The sequence below is a fragment of the Salvia miltiorrhiza genome, unplaced genomic scaffold (assembly GCF_028751815.1).
Source record: "Salvia miltiorrhiza cultivar Shanhuang (shh) unplaced genomic scaffold, IMPLAD_Smil_shh fragScaff_scaffold_60_2, whole genome shotgun sequence".
Lineage (NCBI taxonomy): Eukaryota > Viridiplantae > Streptophyta > Magnoliopsida > Lamiales > Lamiaceae > Salvia > Salvia miltiorrhiza.
The window spans coordinates 145,402-158,756 of NW_026651473.1; the positions used below are offsets into that span (position 1 = coordinate 145,402).

General features: G+C 49.3%; 1 protein-coding gene across 1 annotated transcript; it reads right to left on the reverse strand.

Annotated features, from left to right (window-relative positions):
* Positions 1 to 12,205: 12,205 nt before the first annotated feature.
* LOC131003024 (uncharacterized) lies at positions 12,206 to 13,011 on the reverse strand. Its single transcript, XM_057929493.1, has 2 exons — positions 12,557 to 13,011; positions 12,206 to 12,299 (listed from the first exon to the last, which is right to left on the reverse strand). Exons 1-2 carry the CDS (start codon positions 13,009 to 13,011, stop codon positions 12,206 to 12,208), a joined length of 549 nt encoding a protein of 182 aa, XP_057785476.1.
* Between the last annotated feature and the right edge of the window lie 344 nt (positions 13,012 to 13,355).

The window sequence follows — 13,355 nt, forward strand, 5'->3', positions numbered from 1 at the left end:
TATATCATGTGACTAATTTATCAAGTGGGCAAGTGGATTAGAAGGCATTAAATGAAGCATTAATTATGCTAGAAGATTATGGGACATGTTGTCTTAAGCAAAAATAAAAAAATTTCTCACTCCCTCATTCCCCTCACTCACGCCACTCACCCTCACTCTCTCTCATTTATCTCTTTCTCCTCCACTGATCACCATTAGTGGTGTTTCATGAAACCAACACCTAAACTACAAAGTGAAAAGTGTAAACTATACCTAGTAAAGTTGATCGGAAAGAGTGAAATGAAGCGATCGGAAAACGGGAGCTCAAAGGAAAACTAGCTGTTGTATTTGAAAGTATGAGATAGCGTAATTACAATGCACGAGTGCGAGATCTATTTATAGAGTACAGGGAAGGGTAAAATGGTAAAATTGGTGTAAGCGCATGCATTTGGCGTGGTCGAAGGGTATATCAGGAATTTCATCTTCACGCGGGAAGTCTTCCGCGTTTCTAGCGATCCCTCTGATGGAGGTGATCTCTCTGGCGTGGATGACTTCTCTGGCGTGGAGGACTTCTCTGGCGTGGATGACTTCTCTGGCGTGGAGGACTTCTCTGGCGTGGATGACTTCTCTGACGATGATGATTTCTCTGTCGAAGATGACTTCTCTGACGAAGGTGACTTCTCTGACGAGGGTGACTTCTCTGGCAAGAGCCATTCCTCTGGTGGATGAGTTGTCTCTGATGGATGAAATCCCTCTGGTAAGAATGATTCTTCTGACCAGTATGATTCCTCTGGTGAGGATGATTCCTCTGATTTGTAGCCTTTCTCTACTCTGCACATATTACTCCTCATCAACCACTCCCCCCTCTGGTCTGGTTGAACCGGGTATTCTTCGTGTTCAACCATTGAAGTATTGTTAAAGCTGGTGCTATGATGTTTTCCCTGATCCCTGCAAATCCTGAAAACACGAGAATCTTAATACTATAAGAAAGCAAGGATAAACCCTATAAATTATTCTCCAGTGTTTTTGTTACTCCCACCCCCTGGTCTGGCTAGTTCACTCTGGATTAGTGCAACTAGTCAGAGGACTCGCCCGCGTGGATGACGTCACCCGCATTAAATGCCTGTCTGAGCTACAGTGCTTTTCCCGTACCCCGAGGTTATCTTTTAACCTTTGCGTCTTTTTGCCTCTCCGTAGGGATTTTCAGCCGTCGATTTGTTTCCGTATGCCACGTGTCGCTCATCCCGCACGTTGGTAGTTGCCCGCGTACATTTTTACTTAGTCGATTCGAACTTTCGTTTTTCACTATTCTTCTTCTCCAAGTTTTCCGAACTCCTTCATCTGCAAATTCCGGCGATTTTCCCTCCTGTTCCGGCGTACCTCCAGCGACCCTTCCGCTCCGGTATTTACAGTCAAACCTTATTTGACCTAGGTAATTCGCATACCTTCCTCTCCCAATTCTTGTGATTAGTTGTAGCGTAGTGGTGTAATTATTGGTGCTCTGATTGAGCGTGCTAGAAAACCCTAGGATTGACATTTCCGATGATGGCCTCCACTTCCGCTCCTCAACCCTCGCGTTCGCCCTCTCCTTCTTCCCGAACTTCTTCATCTTCCTCTCCCCAACTCCAGGATCTTGATAACTTCCCTTCCCCCTCTGCCTCTTATCACTCTCAAACCGTCCCTAGTTCTTCTCAGCCTAAGAAAAGGGGTAAGAAGACCCCCCAACCCCCAAAGAAAATTCCTGAATCCCGCCTTGGCGTCGCGGCGGTGGAAAAATTAAAGAGCAAGTGTCGACACCCTGAAGGTTTACAATTCACGGCCTTCTCTAAGGCCTCAACACCTCCCGAGAAACTTCACGACCACAAAACAATCGCCATCTGGCAAGCCCAGATAGATGCTGGCCTACGGCTCCCTCCTCCTACCCTTCTGGTTGACGTTTGCAACCATTTTCGTATCCCCTTTTATCAGGTCGCTCCCTCTGCCATCCAGAGGCTAAATTCCTTCCATATTCTATGCCGCGCCCACGGTGTTGGAGACACCGCCAAACTGTTTTGTCAGACCCAATCCCTCCGTATGCAGGGCAGCCCCCTATACAGCTTTGCTGGTCTTCGAAAATATCCTACTACTTTCTTTCCTCTTTGAATTCTTTTGATAAAAAATTTTTGTTTCACCACTGCTATGTGCGAACCCTTGTTGGCTCCTGGCGCGATTATAACGTTCGTGAACTGGAATGGCATAATCCGCGAACTACTTATAAGCCTGCCTCCCAAGAGGCTCCCTCTGCCTTTGACTTGGGGGTCATAACCCGTCTGAATGCTATGAACAAAGCCCAGCCCTTAGAATGTAAATACCTTGCTTAGAACAATTCGGCTCTGGCATACAATGGCCTGTTTCCCCTATATCCCCATAAATCAATAGGTAAAGAATATGAATTAGAAAATACATTAACTTTTGTTACCCTGATTTTAAAGATGTGGAATTTTGATTTGCAGACATGTCTTGGAGAAAGAAATGCGGGGACAATTTGCCTGTCGTTGCTTCTCCTGTTCCCAGTGGGGAGCATGGCTCGGGGGATTCTGCTTCCCGAACCGCTCCTTCAGAACAACCAGCTGGGGCCGAGCTGGTCATCATTCCCCCTGTGATAGAGGTCCCAGAGGGAAATATGGGAGTCTCCCGCACGTTTGATGCCGATGAGGTTGATGCGGGTAGCCTTGTTCACAGGCGTGGACGCCCCAGTACTGGTGATACATCTGGTGCCGGTGAAGAAGATGTCCAGATTGTGGACATTACCGATGAAATTCCCTCACCTGATTCGGTCCCGGGTGTCACCCTCACCGAGCTTTCAAAGAAGAGGAAGAGAGGTTCTCTGATTTCCGTAGGTGAGAAGGAGAAGCAAGAGAGCCTGAAGAAGGCCGGCAAGTCTCAAGAACCATCGAAGAAGTCTGCTGGTGGTTCGAAGGTCCTCTCGTCTGCAGTGGAAAAGGGCAAGGGGCCAGCGAAGAAGTCTGCTGGTGGTTCTAAGGTTCCCCCTTTTGCCGGGAGAAAGGGCAAGGGCAAAGCTGTGGTGCCCCCTGCTGATGAACCAGAGGATGTTGTTCCTGGGCCGATTTCGAGTTTGTCGGGGCAGGAGTTGATTGATGCCTTGATAGCTCGTGTCCACTCAAAGGACCAGGAGAAAGTGGAAAAGCTGACCCGGGGGGCTTTAGCTACTCAGCTGTGCCAGTTGGCTCTTCAGGTACCCTGTTTCTTATACTTTTATTATAGAAAAAACGAAGTTACTAACCTCTTTATTGTTTTGTCGGAACCCATTTTGTTTTCTTGCAGGTGGAGGCTCGGATGTGGGGGGCTGTTAAGTGCATCCATGACTACGACGTGGCCGGGGTGGTGGCGCATTTGAGTAAGGCTGAAGCGGAGATTGCTGAGCTGAAGGCTCAGTTGTCCCAAGCAGAGGTGGAGAAGTCCTCCCTGGTTTCTGAACTGACAAGGACGACCAAGGAAAGCCATGAAAGCCTGGCCAGGTTCAAGGCGGGATATGAAGAAGCCTACAAGGAGACCCGACGTGGTTGGAAGAAGATGCTCGTGGAGGCGCAGAACTGTGCCTATGTCTTGGGAGCTCGAGATCAACGCCTGGAGTATTTCTTGTCTCCGCAGGGTCAACACTTTCTGGGGTTGATGCTGGAGGGCACCTTGGCGGCCTTCAAGCAGACTCAAGAGTACCTGGAGGACTTCGGACCCCTCTTTGCCTATGTGATACAGCAGTCTGCCTCCAAGGTGTTAGAGATGGCGGGGGCGACCTCGGAACAGCTCGCTACCCTGGATCCGCATGCCTTGATGGAGAACCTCAATGATGAGGAAATATATAAGCTGATGGGGATCCCTGCGAATTCTCCGGGGAAACCAGAATGGTGGTATCCAGTGCTGGAGAGGGCCATTCCCTATTTCGCCTTTGGGGTTGGGTCTGCTTCATTGCCCTCTGCTCCAATGTATATGCCTGCTATCTCTGCTTCCCTGGCGGGCTTTGTGAACCGGCTGCGGGATCCCACTAACAAAAGCACCCGGAAATTTTCTCAGTACGGCGTGGTGCCTCCTCTGCCCTCTGATTTGGCGGCCTCTGTTTCTGAAGATTCCACTTCCTCCTCTTCTGCAATGGATCAGCTTTTTACCCTGTATCGAGATGAGAAAACGTTTGTACAAGAAGCTGTGAAACTGCTGGACTTGGGAGTCCGTCTCCCCGAGGTGAAGGAAGCTGGCATGCTGCCAGTGTTTACAGAGGGAACCTCTGCTAGCCAGATCCCTGCCAGTGATGTTCCTCCTCTGGTTTCCTCTGCCTCTGCTCCTGCTTCCTCTACTCCCGCTGAAGATTCTTCTGCTCCTCCCTCTTGATGTCCCCTATCTCTTCCCTGTCTTAAAGGAAATTTTTGTAACTCTTTATACAAACTCAATACTTACCTCTTAGATTCTGGTGTGTAGTTCTGCCCTTTTGGTATGCTTATATGAAATTTCTTTCCCGCTTATGTCGCTTTTTTCCCTTTGTTCTTTGTGTTGTTTTTCTGTTGCTTGTTCATGCTGAGTTTATATTCCCGCATCTCCTCTGCTGGTTTGATTTGATTTTGATGACTCTTCTAGCGAGGGTTCTGATGACTCCTCTGGCGAGGATTCTGATGATTCCTCTGTCGAGGGTTCTGATGACTCCTCTGTCGAGGATTCTGATGACTCCTCTGGCGAGGATTTTGATGACTCCTCTGGCGAGGATCTTGATGACTCCTCTGGCGAGGATTCTGATGACTCCTCTGGCGAGGATTCTGATAACTCCTCTGGCGAGGATTTTGATGACTCCTCTGGCGAGGATCTTGATGACTCCTCTGGCGAGGATTCTGATAACTCCTCTGGCGAGGATTTTGATGACTCCTCTGGCGAGGATTCTGATGACTCCTCTGGCGAGGATCTTGATGACTCCTCTGGCGAGGATTTGGTTGACTTCTCTGCCAGAGATTTCGCCGCCTCCTCTTACGAGGATTTGGTTGACTTCTCTGCCAGAGATTTCGCCGCCTCCTCTTACGAGGATTTGGTTGATTTCTCTGATAGGTATCTCACCGCCTCCTCTTACGAGGATTTGGTTAACTTCTCTGCCAGAGATTTCGTGATTACTTTTCATCCAAGCGCTCCTTTGCTGTTTCCCATCCAAGCACTCCTTTGCTGCTTCCCATCCAAGCTTGAGCACTCTGCGCGGAGCATGGAAGACCCGGGGGGTGCAACCAACTTTCGCGGCTTACGATTAAATAGTAACCCTCTGCGCGGAGCATGGAGGACCCGGGGGGTGCAACCAACTTTCGCGGCTTACGATTAAATAGTAACCCTCTGTGCGGAGCATGGAAGGCCCGGATGGCACGACCAACTTTCGCGGCTTATGATTAAATAGTAACCCTCTGCGCGGAGCATGGAAGGCCCGGATGGCACGACCAACTTTCGCGGCTTACGATTAAGTAGTAACCCCCTGCACGGAGCATGGAAAACCCGGGGGGTGCAACCAACTTCCGTGGCTTACGGTTAAGTGCAACCTCTGCACGGAGCATGGAGGACCCGGGGGGGTGCAACCAACTTTCGTGGCTTACGATTATGTGCAACCTCTGCGCGGAGCATGGAAGGCCCGGATGGCACGACCAACTTTCGCGGCTTACGATTAAGTAGTAACCCCCTGCACGGAGCATGGAAAACCCGGGGGGTGCAACCAACTTCCGTGGCTTATGGTTAAGTGCAACCTCTGCACGGAGCATAGAGGACCCGGGGGGTGCAACCAACTTTCGTGGCTTACGATTATGTGCAACCTCTGCGCGGAGCATGGAAGGCCCGGATGGCACGACCAACTTTCGCGGCTTACGATTAAGTAGTAACCCCCTGCACGGAGCATGGAAAACCCGGGGGGTGCAACCAACTTCCGTGGCTTATGGTTAAGTGCAACCTCTGCACGGAGCATGGAGGACCCGGGGGGGTGCAACCAACTTTCGTGGCTTTGATTATGTGCAACCTCTGCGCGGAGCATGGAAGGCCCGGATGGCACGACCAACTTTCGCGGCTTACGATTAAGTGGTAACCCTCTGCGCGGATCATGGAAGGCCCGGATGGCACAACCAACTTTCGCGGCTTACGATAGCTTCCCTCCCTCTGCGCGGAGCATGGAAGGCCCGGATGGCACAACCAACTTTCGCGGCTTATGAGCGCTTCCCTCTGATTTGCAGGATGATTCCTCTGCTTTTCCCCTTGACCTGTTGCGAGACCATTTTTGAATTTAAAAATTGGGGATTACGGGTATACACCCTACTCCCCCCTCTGGTGACATGTGCAATACTCTGTTATGAACATGTTGGCCCAATTACTTCTTGTTCCATCACCGACCCATAAACTCGCGTGAGCCCATTACCCATTGGCCCCTTTCTTAGGCCCAATACCGTCTCTATATATACCCCTCCATCCTTCATGACCTAGCTCAGAATCCCTTATTTCCTTTCCGCCGCCCCAAACTGCTCTCCTCTCAAACCCTAGATCTCCCGTCCCTTTGGCTCAAGATGCCTCCTTATCTTGGTTGTGACGCCCTCAGTCGGGGGAGCGAGTCCTTTTGAGAAAGTACGCCGGCGCCCGTTAGTGACTGAAAAAACAGGACTCCCCCCCGCCTGAGGGTTTTATCTCCAAGATTCTTAAAGAAAGCTCCCTCGTTGCCCTTTTCCGACTTCCTCTCAGGCCCTAGATCTGCCGTCCCTTGTCTCTTATTTCCCGTATCTTTTCCCATCTTGGTTGTAAAGCACTCAAGTACGGGAAGTTCCCCTCAGAACACTCATATCCCTAGAGGCTCCGCTTTCCTCCCTGTGCTTCCAGTACAGGTTTCTGGCTTTGTGGTTGTAAGGAGCGGACTTCCCGTATTTGAGAGCATTATTGCCGTGTTCCCGAGATCTGGATGTTGGTTGTTCTATTCCTCCGTATTCTTTCCTTTTGGCATTTTGACTTGTTGTTTTTCTTGGTATTCTGCAGGTGTGGGGTAGATCCGGAGTGGATCTGAGGTAGATCTGGCGTGAATATCCCCCAACGGAGGAGAAAAGCTTGAAGTGTTGGCACATGGAGGCGAAGTCGTCAGCTCCTGATGTCTTGCTTTCCCTTTGACCTGCTAAGAAGCAGTTTTTGTATTTGTTTCTCCCTTATCCTGCTAAGAAGCAGTTTGTATTTTGAATTTTGAAAATTGGGGATTACGGGTGTACACCCTACTCCCCCCTCTGGTGACATGTGCAATGCTCTGCATGAACATGTTAAATAGCATATGTAATGTAAGAAAGCAATAATTGAAATAAACGAACACAACACCAGGGAATTCCCTAGAACCACGTATCTGTTTTATTGATATCATGGCCCCGGACCTCGTTAAAACCCCTGTGGGGAAAAAGAGTATCCGGTCTACAAGTGATTACTCCTGCTAAGTAGCAGTTATACATAGAACTTTTTAAGTGTGTTTATATTCCATGGCCTGGGGAGAGCTCTGCCGTCTGAATCCGACAATGTGTACGCTCCGCCACCCAAGACCTCTGTAATGATGAATGGTCCTTCCCAATTTACTTCAAACTTGCCCACTGCCTTTAATGCGTCTGCTCTTTTCAATACTAGATCGCCCTTGACCAGCTTCCTTGCTCTGACCCTTTTGTCGTACCCTGCTTTGATGACATTTTTATATTTTGCTGCTCTGATTTGCGCTTCTTCCCGCTGTGCTTCCACAAGGTCGAGCTCAGTTCTTCGAAGGTCGGCGTTATGCTCTGTATCATAGGTGATGATGCGGTATGATTCCAGTCTGGCCTCCGCTGGTATCACTGCATTGGATCCGTATACCAGCGTGAAAGGTGCCTCGCCCGTTGCTGTCTTCGGGCTAGTTCGGTAGGCCCAGAGAACGGTGTCTAACTCTTCCACCCATTTCCCTCTGCTCTGATTCAACCTCTTTTTAATCCCTTCACAGATTGTTCTGTTGGCTAACTCTACTTGGCCATTTGCTTGTGGATGAGCCACTGAGATGAAACGCTGAGTGATGTCCATTCGATCACAGAAATCCGCTATCCTTTGCCCTGTAAATTGAGTCCCGTTGTCAGACACAATAATTCTCGGTACTCCGAATCTGCAACAGATGTTCCTCCAAATGAATCGTTCCACTGTCACTTCATCGATCTTGCCCACAGCCTCAGCCTCGACCCATTTAGAAAAATAATCTACTGCCACGATGAGAAAGCATTTTCCTCCCGGTGCTGTAGGCAACTTCCCGACTATATCAATGCCCCATTTGTCAAACGAACATGCCGCGTACATGACACCCATAGGCTCCCCTGGTATATTGATTCGCCCAGCATGTCTCTGGCAAGCTTCGCACTTGCGGACGAACTCTCTGGCTTCCTTGTTGATGTGAGGCAAGTAGAACCCGGCCCGGATGACTTTGCGTACAAGATCCCGAAATCCCGTATGCCCACCACAGAAACCTGCATGAATTTCTTTCAAAGCAAAATTAGCCTCTTCTGGAGATAAACATTTTAGCAAAGGCTGAGTAAAAGATCGTTTGAAGAGTTGATCGTTGATTAAGCAGTAATTCTCATAGCGAGCCCTCTGATTGGATTCTTTGCTCAGCCGCTCCCCTGTCTTCAGAAAGTGTATAATCGGAGCCCGCTAATCGTCCCTGATCTCTACCGAGAAAACCTGCGAAGTCTCCATCTCTCTGGTATCACAGAGTAAAATAATTTCATCATTCCAATTTTGCTCCACTGCACTAGCCATGCGCGCCAATAAGTCCGCTTTCGTATTTTCCTCTCTGGCAACTTGCTCGATCCTGAATTCCATAAACTTTTCTTTCATTTCACTGATTTTGGAATGGTACGCCCTCATCCGCTGATCCTTGATGCTATAAGTCCCTGAAAACTGTTGGGCAACCAACTGGGAGTCTGTCTTTATGATGACACACTCGGCTTTGAGCTCTGACAAGATGTGAGCCCCTCTGACCACGGCCTCATATTCCGCTTCATTGTTGGACAACCGACAAGTGAATTTGATGGCGAACTGGTATGTCCCATACCCCGGTGAAGTGATATAAACCCCGATCCCACATCCCTCTTTCGTCACGGATCCGTCCACAAAGGCCACCCAAAACTCTGGTACAGGACGACGAGTTGTTTCTTGTATGAAGTCTGCCAATGCTTGCGCTTTGATCGCCGTTCTCGGTTCATACTCTACATCATACTCCCCTAATTCCACAGCCCATTTAACCATTCTTCCCGACAAATCCGGGCGCCCCAAAACTTGTTTGAAGGGAAGAGATGTGCGTACTACCACTCGGTGTGAAAGGAAATAGGGCCTCAACTTTCTGGCCGTGACCATGACTGTCAGAGCAGCCTTCTCAATCTCTGTGTAATTTTGCTCAGGCCCTTGTATGATTCTGCTAACGAAATAGATAGGCTTCTGGTGACTTCCCTCTTATCTGATAAGCACAGAGCTGATCGCATCTTCCCCCACCGCTATATACAGATACAACGTTTCACCCGGCACCGGCTTGGTCAGAGTCGGTAGCTTGGCTAGATACACTTTAAGATCCTCAAACGCCGCTCTGCATTCCTCTGTCCACAGAAACTTAGTTCCCTTCCTCAGCACCTTGAAAAACGGCATGCTGCGTTCTGCCGAGCGTGATATAAATCTGCTCAGAGCAATGATGCGCCCATTCAGAGTCTGCACTTCCTTGATTCCTCTGGGTGGTGTCATTTCCATAATAGCCTTGACCTTTTCTGCATTAACTTCAATCCCTGCAGGCGTGACCTTATATCCCAAAAACTTCCCTGTTGTGACTCCAAAGGTGCATTTCACTGGATTCAGCATGAGCCGATGATCTCTGACCACCGTGAAGATTTCCTCCAAATCGGAAACATGATCCTCTGCCCTGACACTCCGTACCAGCATGTCATCCACGTATACCGAAATGTTCTTGGCCAGTTGTTCTTTGAAAATTTTCTCCATCATCCGCTGATACGTAGCTCCCGCATTTTTTAAACCAAAAGGCATACTTCTCCATCCATACACCTCGCAACAGACGGCAAACGCCGTTTTGGCAATGTCCCCCTTATTCATCCTGACTTGATGATATCCCTGGTATGCATCCATCATGGACAATAAAGCACACCCTGAAGTAGTATCCACCAGCTGATCGATCCTCGGTAGAGGATAATGGTCCTTTGGGCAAGCAGCATTTAGATCTCTGAAATCCACACACATCCTCCAGGTGTTTGTTTACTTGGGTACCATCACCGCGTTTGAAATCCACTCCGGGTATTGCACTTCCACAATGTGCCCTGCTTCCAACAATCCGTAAACTTGTTCCCTTATTGCCGCGTCCTTCTCTGCCCCAAAATTCCTTGTTCTCTGCTTTACTGGCTTCACCTTAGGGTCCACGTTGAGGCAATGCTCTGCCAACTTTCTGTCAATTCCCTTTAAGTCGGTGGTACTGAATGCAAACACGTCTGCATTTCTTCGAAGACAACCAATGAGTTCCTCTCTGACCTGATCACTCATGGCAGACCCAATCTTTGTCTGGAAACCCTCTTTCCCTGGAAATAATTCGATCATGTTGCAGACATCGCTGGTGGACACCAGCGCGGTTTTTTCTGTGCTATCTCTGTCTTTTAATAAATCCATCAACTCTTGACGCTCCTCTGCCGAAGCATTCACCTCGCCCACCTTTCCCTTTTTCCGTGCATCTGGTCCCTCTGTCATTCTTTCTCTTTTCTGTCCCGATGAGTGTGTAAGCATTTGGACATGGCATGCTTTTGACGTTGTTTGATCCCCACAAACTTCCCCTATTCTTCCCCCCTCGATGGGGAATTTCATTTTTAAGTGAAACATGGAAATCACTGCCCTGAACGCCGTCAAGGCAGGCCGTCCCAATATGACATTATACGTGGGTTTGGGCAAATCCACAACTAGAAATCGTACCATCCTTGCTCGGCTGCTAGCGGTTGCATTACCAAGGATTAATGGCAACTCCACATAACCTAACGGCATGACCATCTCTCCCCCGAACCCAAATAAAGGGGCATTCGTTGGCTCAATCTTTACTTCAATTCCCATGTTTTGAAGGCATTCCTTGTACAAGATATTCACGGCACTACCCGAGTCAACGAAGATACGGTGAACCATGCAACCTGCTATGTCCGCCATGATAACCAGCGCGTCATCATGCGGGTACATTAATGTACGTATATCCTCTGCTCCAAAAGTAATCGCCGGCTCCTCTGCCGCGCCCGTAATTTCCATGACCCTTTTATGATAATATCCTGTTTTTACTGCTCTGACGACCTGCTTTTTAGCCCGATTTGATGTGGGCGTCCCGTTCTCTCCGCAAATCATATGCACTTCCCTTCTGTATGGTGGAGGAGGGGCTTGCCTCTCTGCCCCCTCTCTGCGATTATCCCGGTTGTCATCAGGCCTGCGATCTCTGTTGTTCCCCTGCTCTTGTCGCTGATCCCGGTTATTTCTTTGATCCCTCTGATCTCTCTGATCTCGCTGATCCCTTTGATCCCTTTGATCTTTCTGATCAGTCCGCCTCTGGCCCTCATTTCCTCTGTCAATGAACTGGTCGAGATATCCCTGGCGCACCAATAACTCCAATTGGTGCTTAAGATGTCCGCAATATCTTGTGTAATGTCCAAAAGAATTGTGATACTCACATAACTTGGTATTAGACCCCTCCTGGGGTGGCCCATTCCGATAAGTTCCCGGCGCCCGAAAGAACGGTTGGTCTTTTATCAGTTGGAAAATTTCATCTTGCGGTTTATTCAAGGGCGTGTACTCAGTAAACCGCGTAACCTCATTCACGGTGCATTGTTGATGGGATGGCATTCCTCCCTGGGGTGGTAATATCCTCGGAGGCAACCCTCTGAATGGGGCCCTATCTTGATGCCTCTGTCTCTCAGGTGCTTCCTCGGCTTTCTTGACCCTATGCTTATCATTTTCCACCTTTCTCACCATCTTGGCGTCCTCCAACTGCAGGTAACCCGGCAACCTTGCCATAATGTCATCAAAATCCCTTGCTGGTCGGATTTGCAATTCGTCAAAGAAGATCCCCGGCCTGAGTCCTCTGACATAGGCGCAATTTTTTATTTGTGATTCTGCCTCTGGCACCTCCAGAGCAGCGAGGTTAAATCTTGCTGTATACTCCCGCAACGTCTCACCTTGATCCTGCTTGATATCCATCAGCGAAAGGGCTGACTTTCCTACCCTCCGCGAACTCGCAAACTGACGTAGGAAGCGAGTCTGTAGATCTTCAAAAGAGTAAATAGAATTCGGGGGAAGCATTCCAAACCATAGCTGAGCTGGTCCAGTAAGAGTAGTTGAGAAGATACGGCACTTGATGCCCTCAGTGTACATATGCAGCGTAACCAACCCTTCAAACCGATTGAGGTGCACCTCCGGATCGGTAGTGCCATCATAATCCAGCGAGATGGGCTTGTAGCTTCTAGGTAAGGTGTCTGCTAAGATATCGTCAGAGAAAGGAGTGCGGTTGTTGATAGGATGAAACCTTGAAGTCTTAGCCCTCTTGTCTTCCTTATATCTTCCCTGTTCCCTTCTGTCCCTTGGCATATCCCGGTCATGACGTTTATGAGCCCGGTGCCCTGGCCTGCCAGAGGAAAACTCCAGCTCCCTTTCTTCTGCTCTTTCGGTATACCGTGATTTTTCCGAGCGGTGAGACTTCTCTGCTCTGTAGGACCGCTCAGATCTCTGTTCCTTGTCTTCCCTCCGGGATTTCTCCCTCAGCGATTCCTCCAGATTCTCAAGTTGATGTTTCAATTGTGACACTTGCTTCTTCAACCGTGTCCTCTTCTTCGGTCTCCCTTCCTCAAACACAATGGAGACGGATTGACTGTCAGACTCGTCAACCCGTTCCCTCCTGACAACACTATTAAGCCTAACACGGCTCCCCTCTGGGATAGCTAGTTCTCTGTCAGCAGCGTCCCCTTGCATTTCTCCAGGCATCACAGCCTGTTTGCCTCCCGAGCAGCGGGAGGTGGGGCCTCAATGCCCTGCGGATTGGTTGCTCCAACCGGGGTAGCCACAGTAGGGATGACAGACATCATTGGAGTTCCCAGTGCTTGCCGCATGTTAGCGTAGCTGAGCAAGGCCATCATTTGCTCTGTCAGCCCAAAGTTAATTGATCTTCCTCCAGACGCGGGGGCCAGATTCGGCAGATCAGAACCCGGTGTTACCAAAGCAAACCTCTGGGCGTTGACATTCAACCCTGTTGTCGGCGTGGCTGAGATAGCCTGAAAACCCGGTGGCACAGTGAAAGTGGGATTACCCTGAAGGCCAGTGAACAACGA

What these genes read in the sequence shown, in the direction of transcription:
- LOC131003024 (XM_057929493.1), bottom strand. Translation starts at nt 13,011, where the DNA reads ATGCCTGGAGAAATGCAAGGGGACGCTGCTGACAGAGAACTAGCTATC. An exon ending in AAGAGGGCTAAGACTTCAAG is followed by an intron (nt 12,300 to 12,556) that starts GTTTCATCCTAT and finishes ACTCTTTTGAAG; the next exon opens with ATCTACAGACTCGCTTCCTA.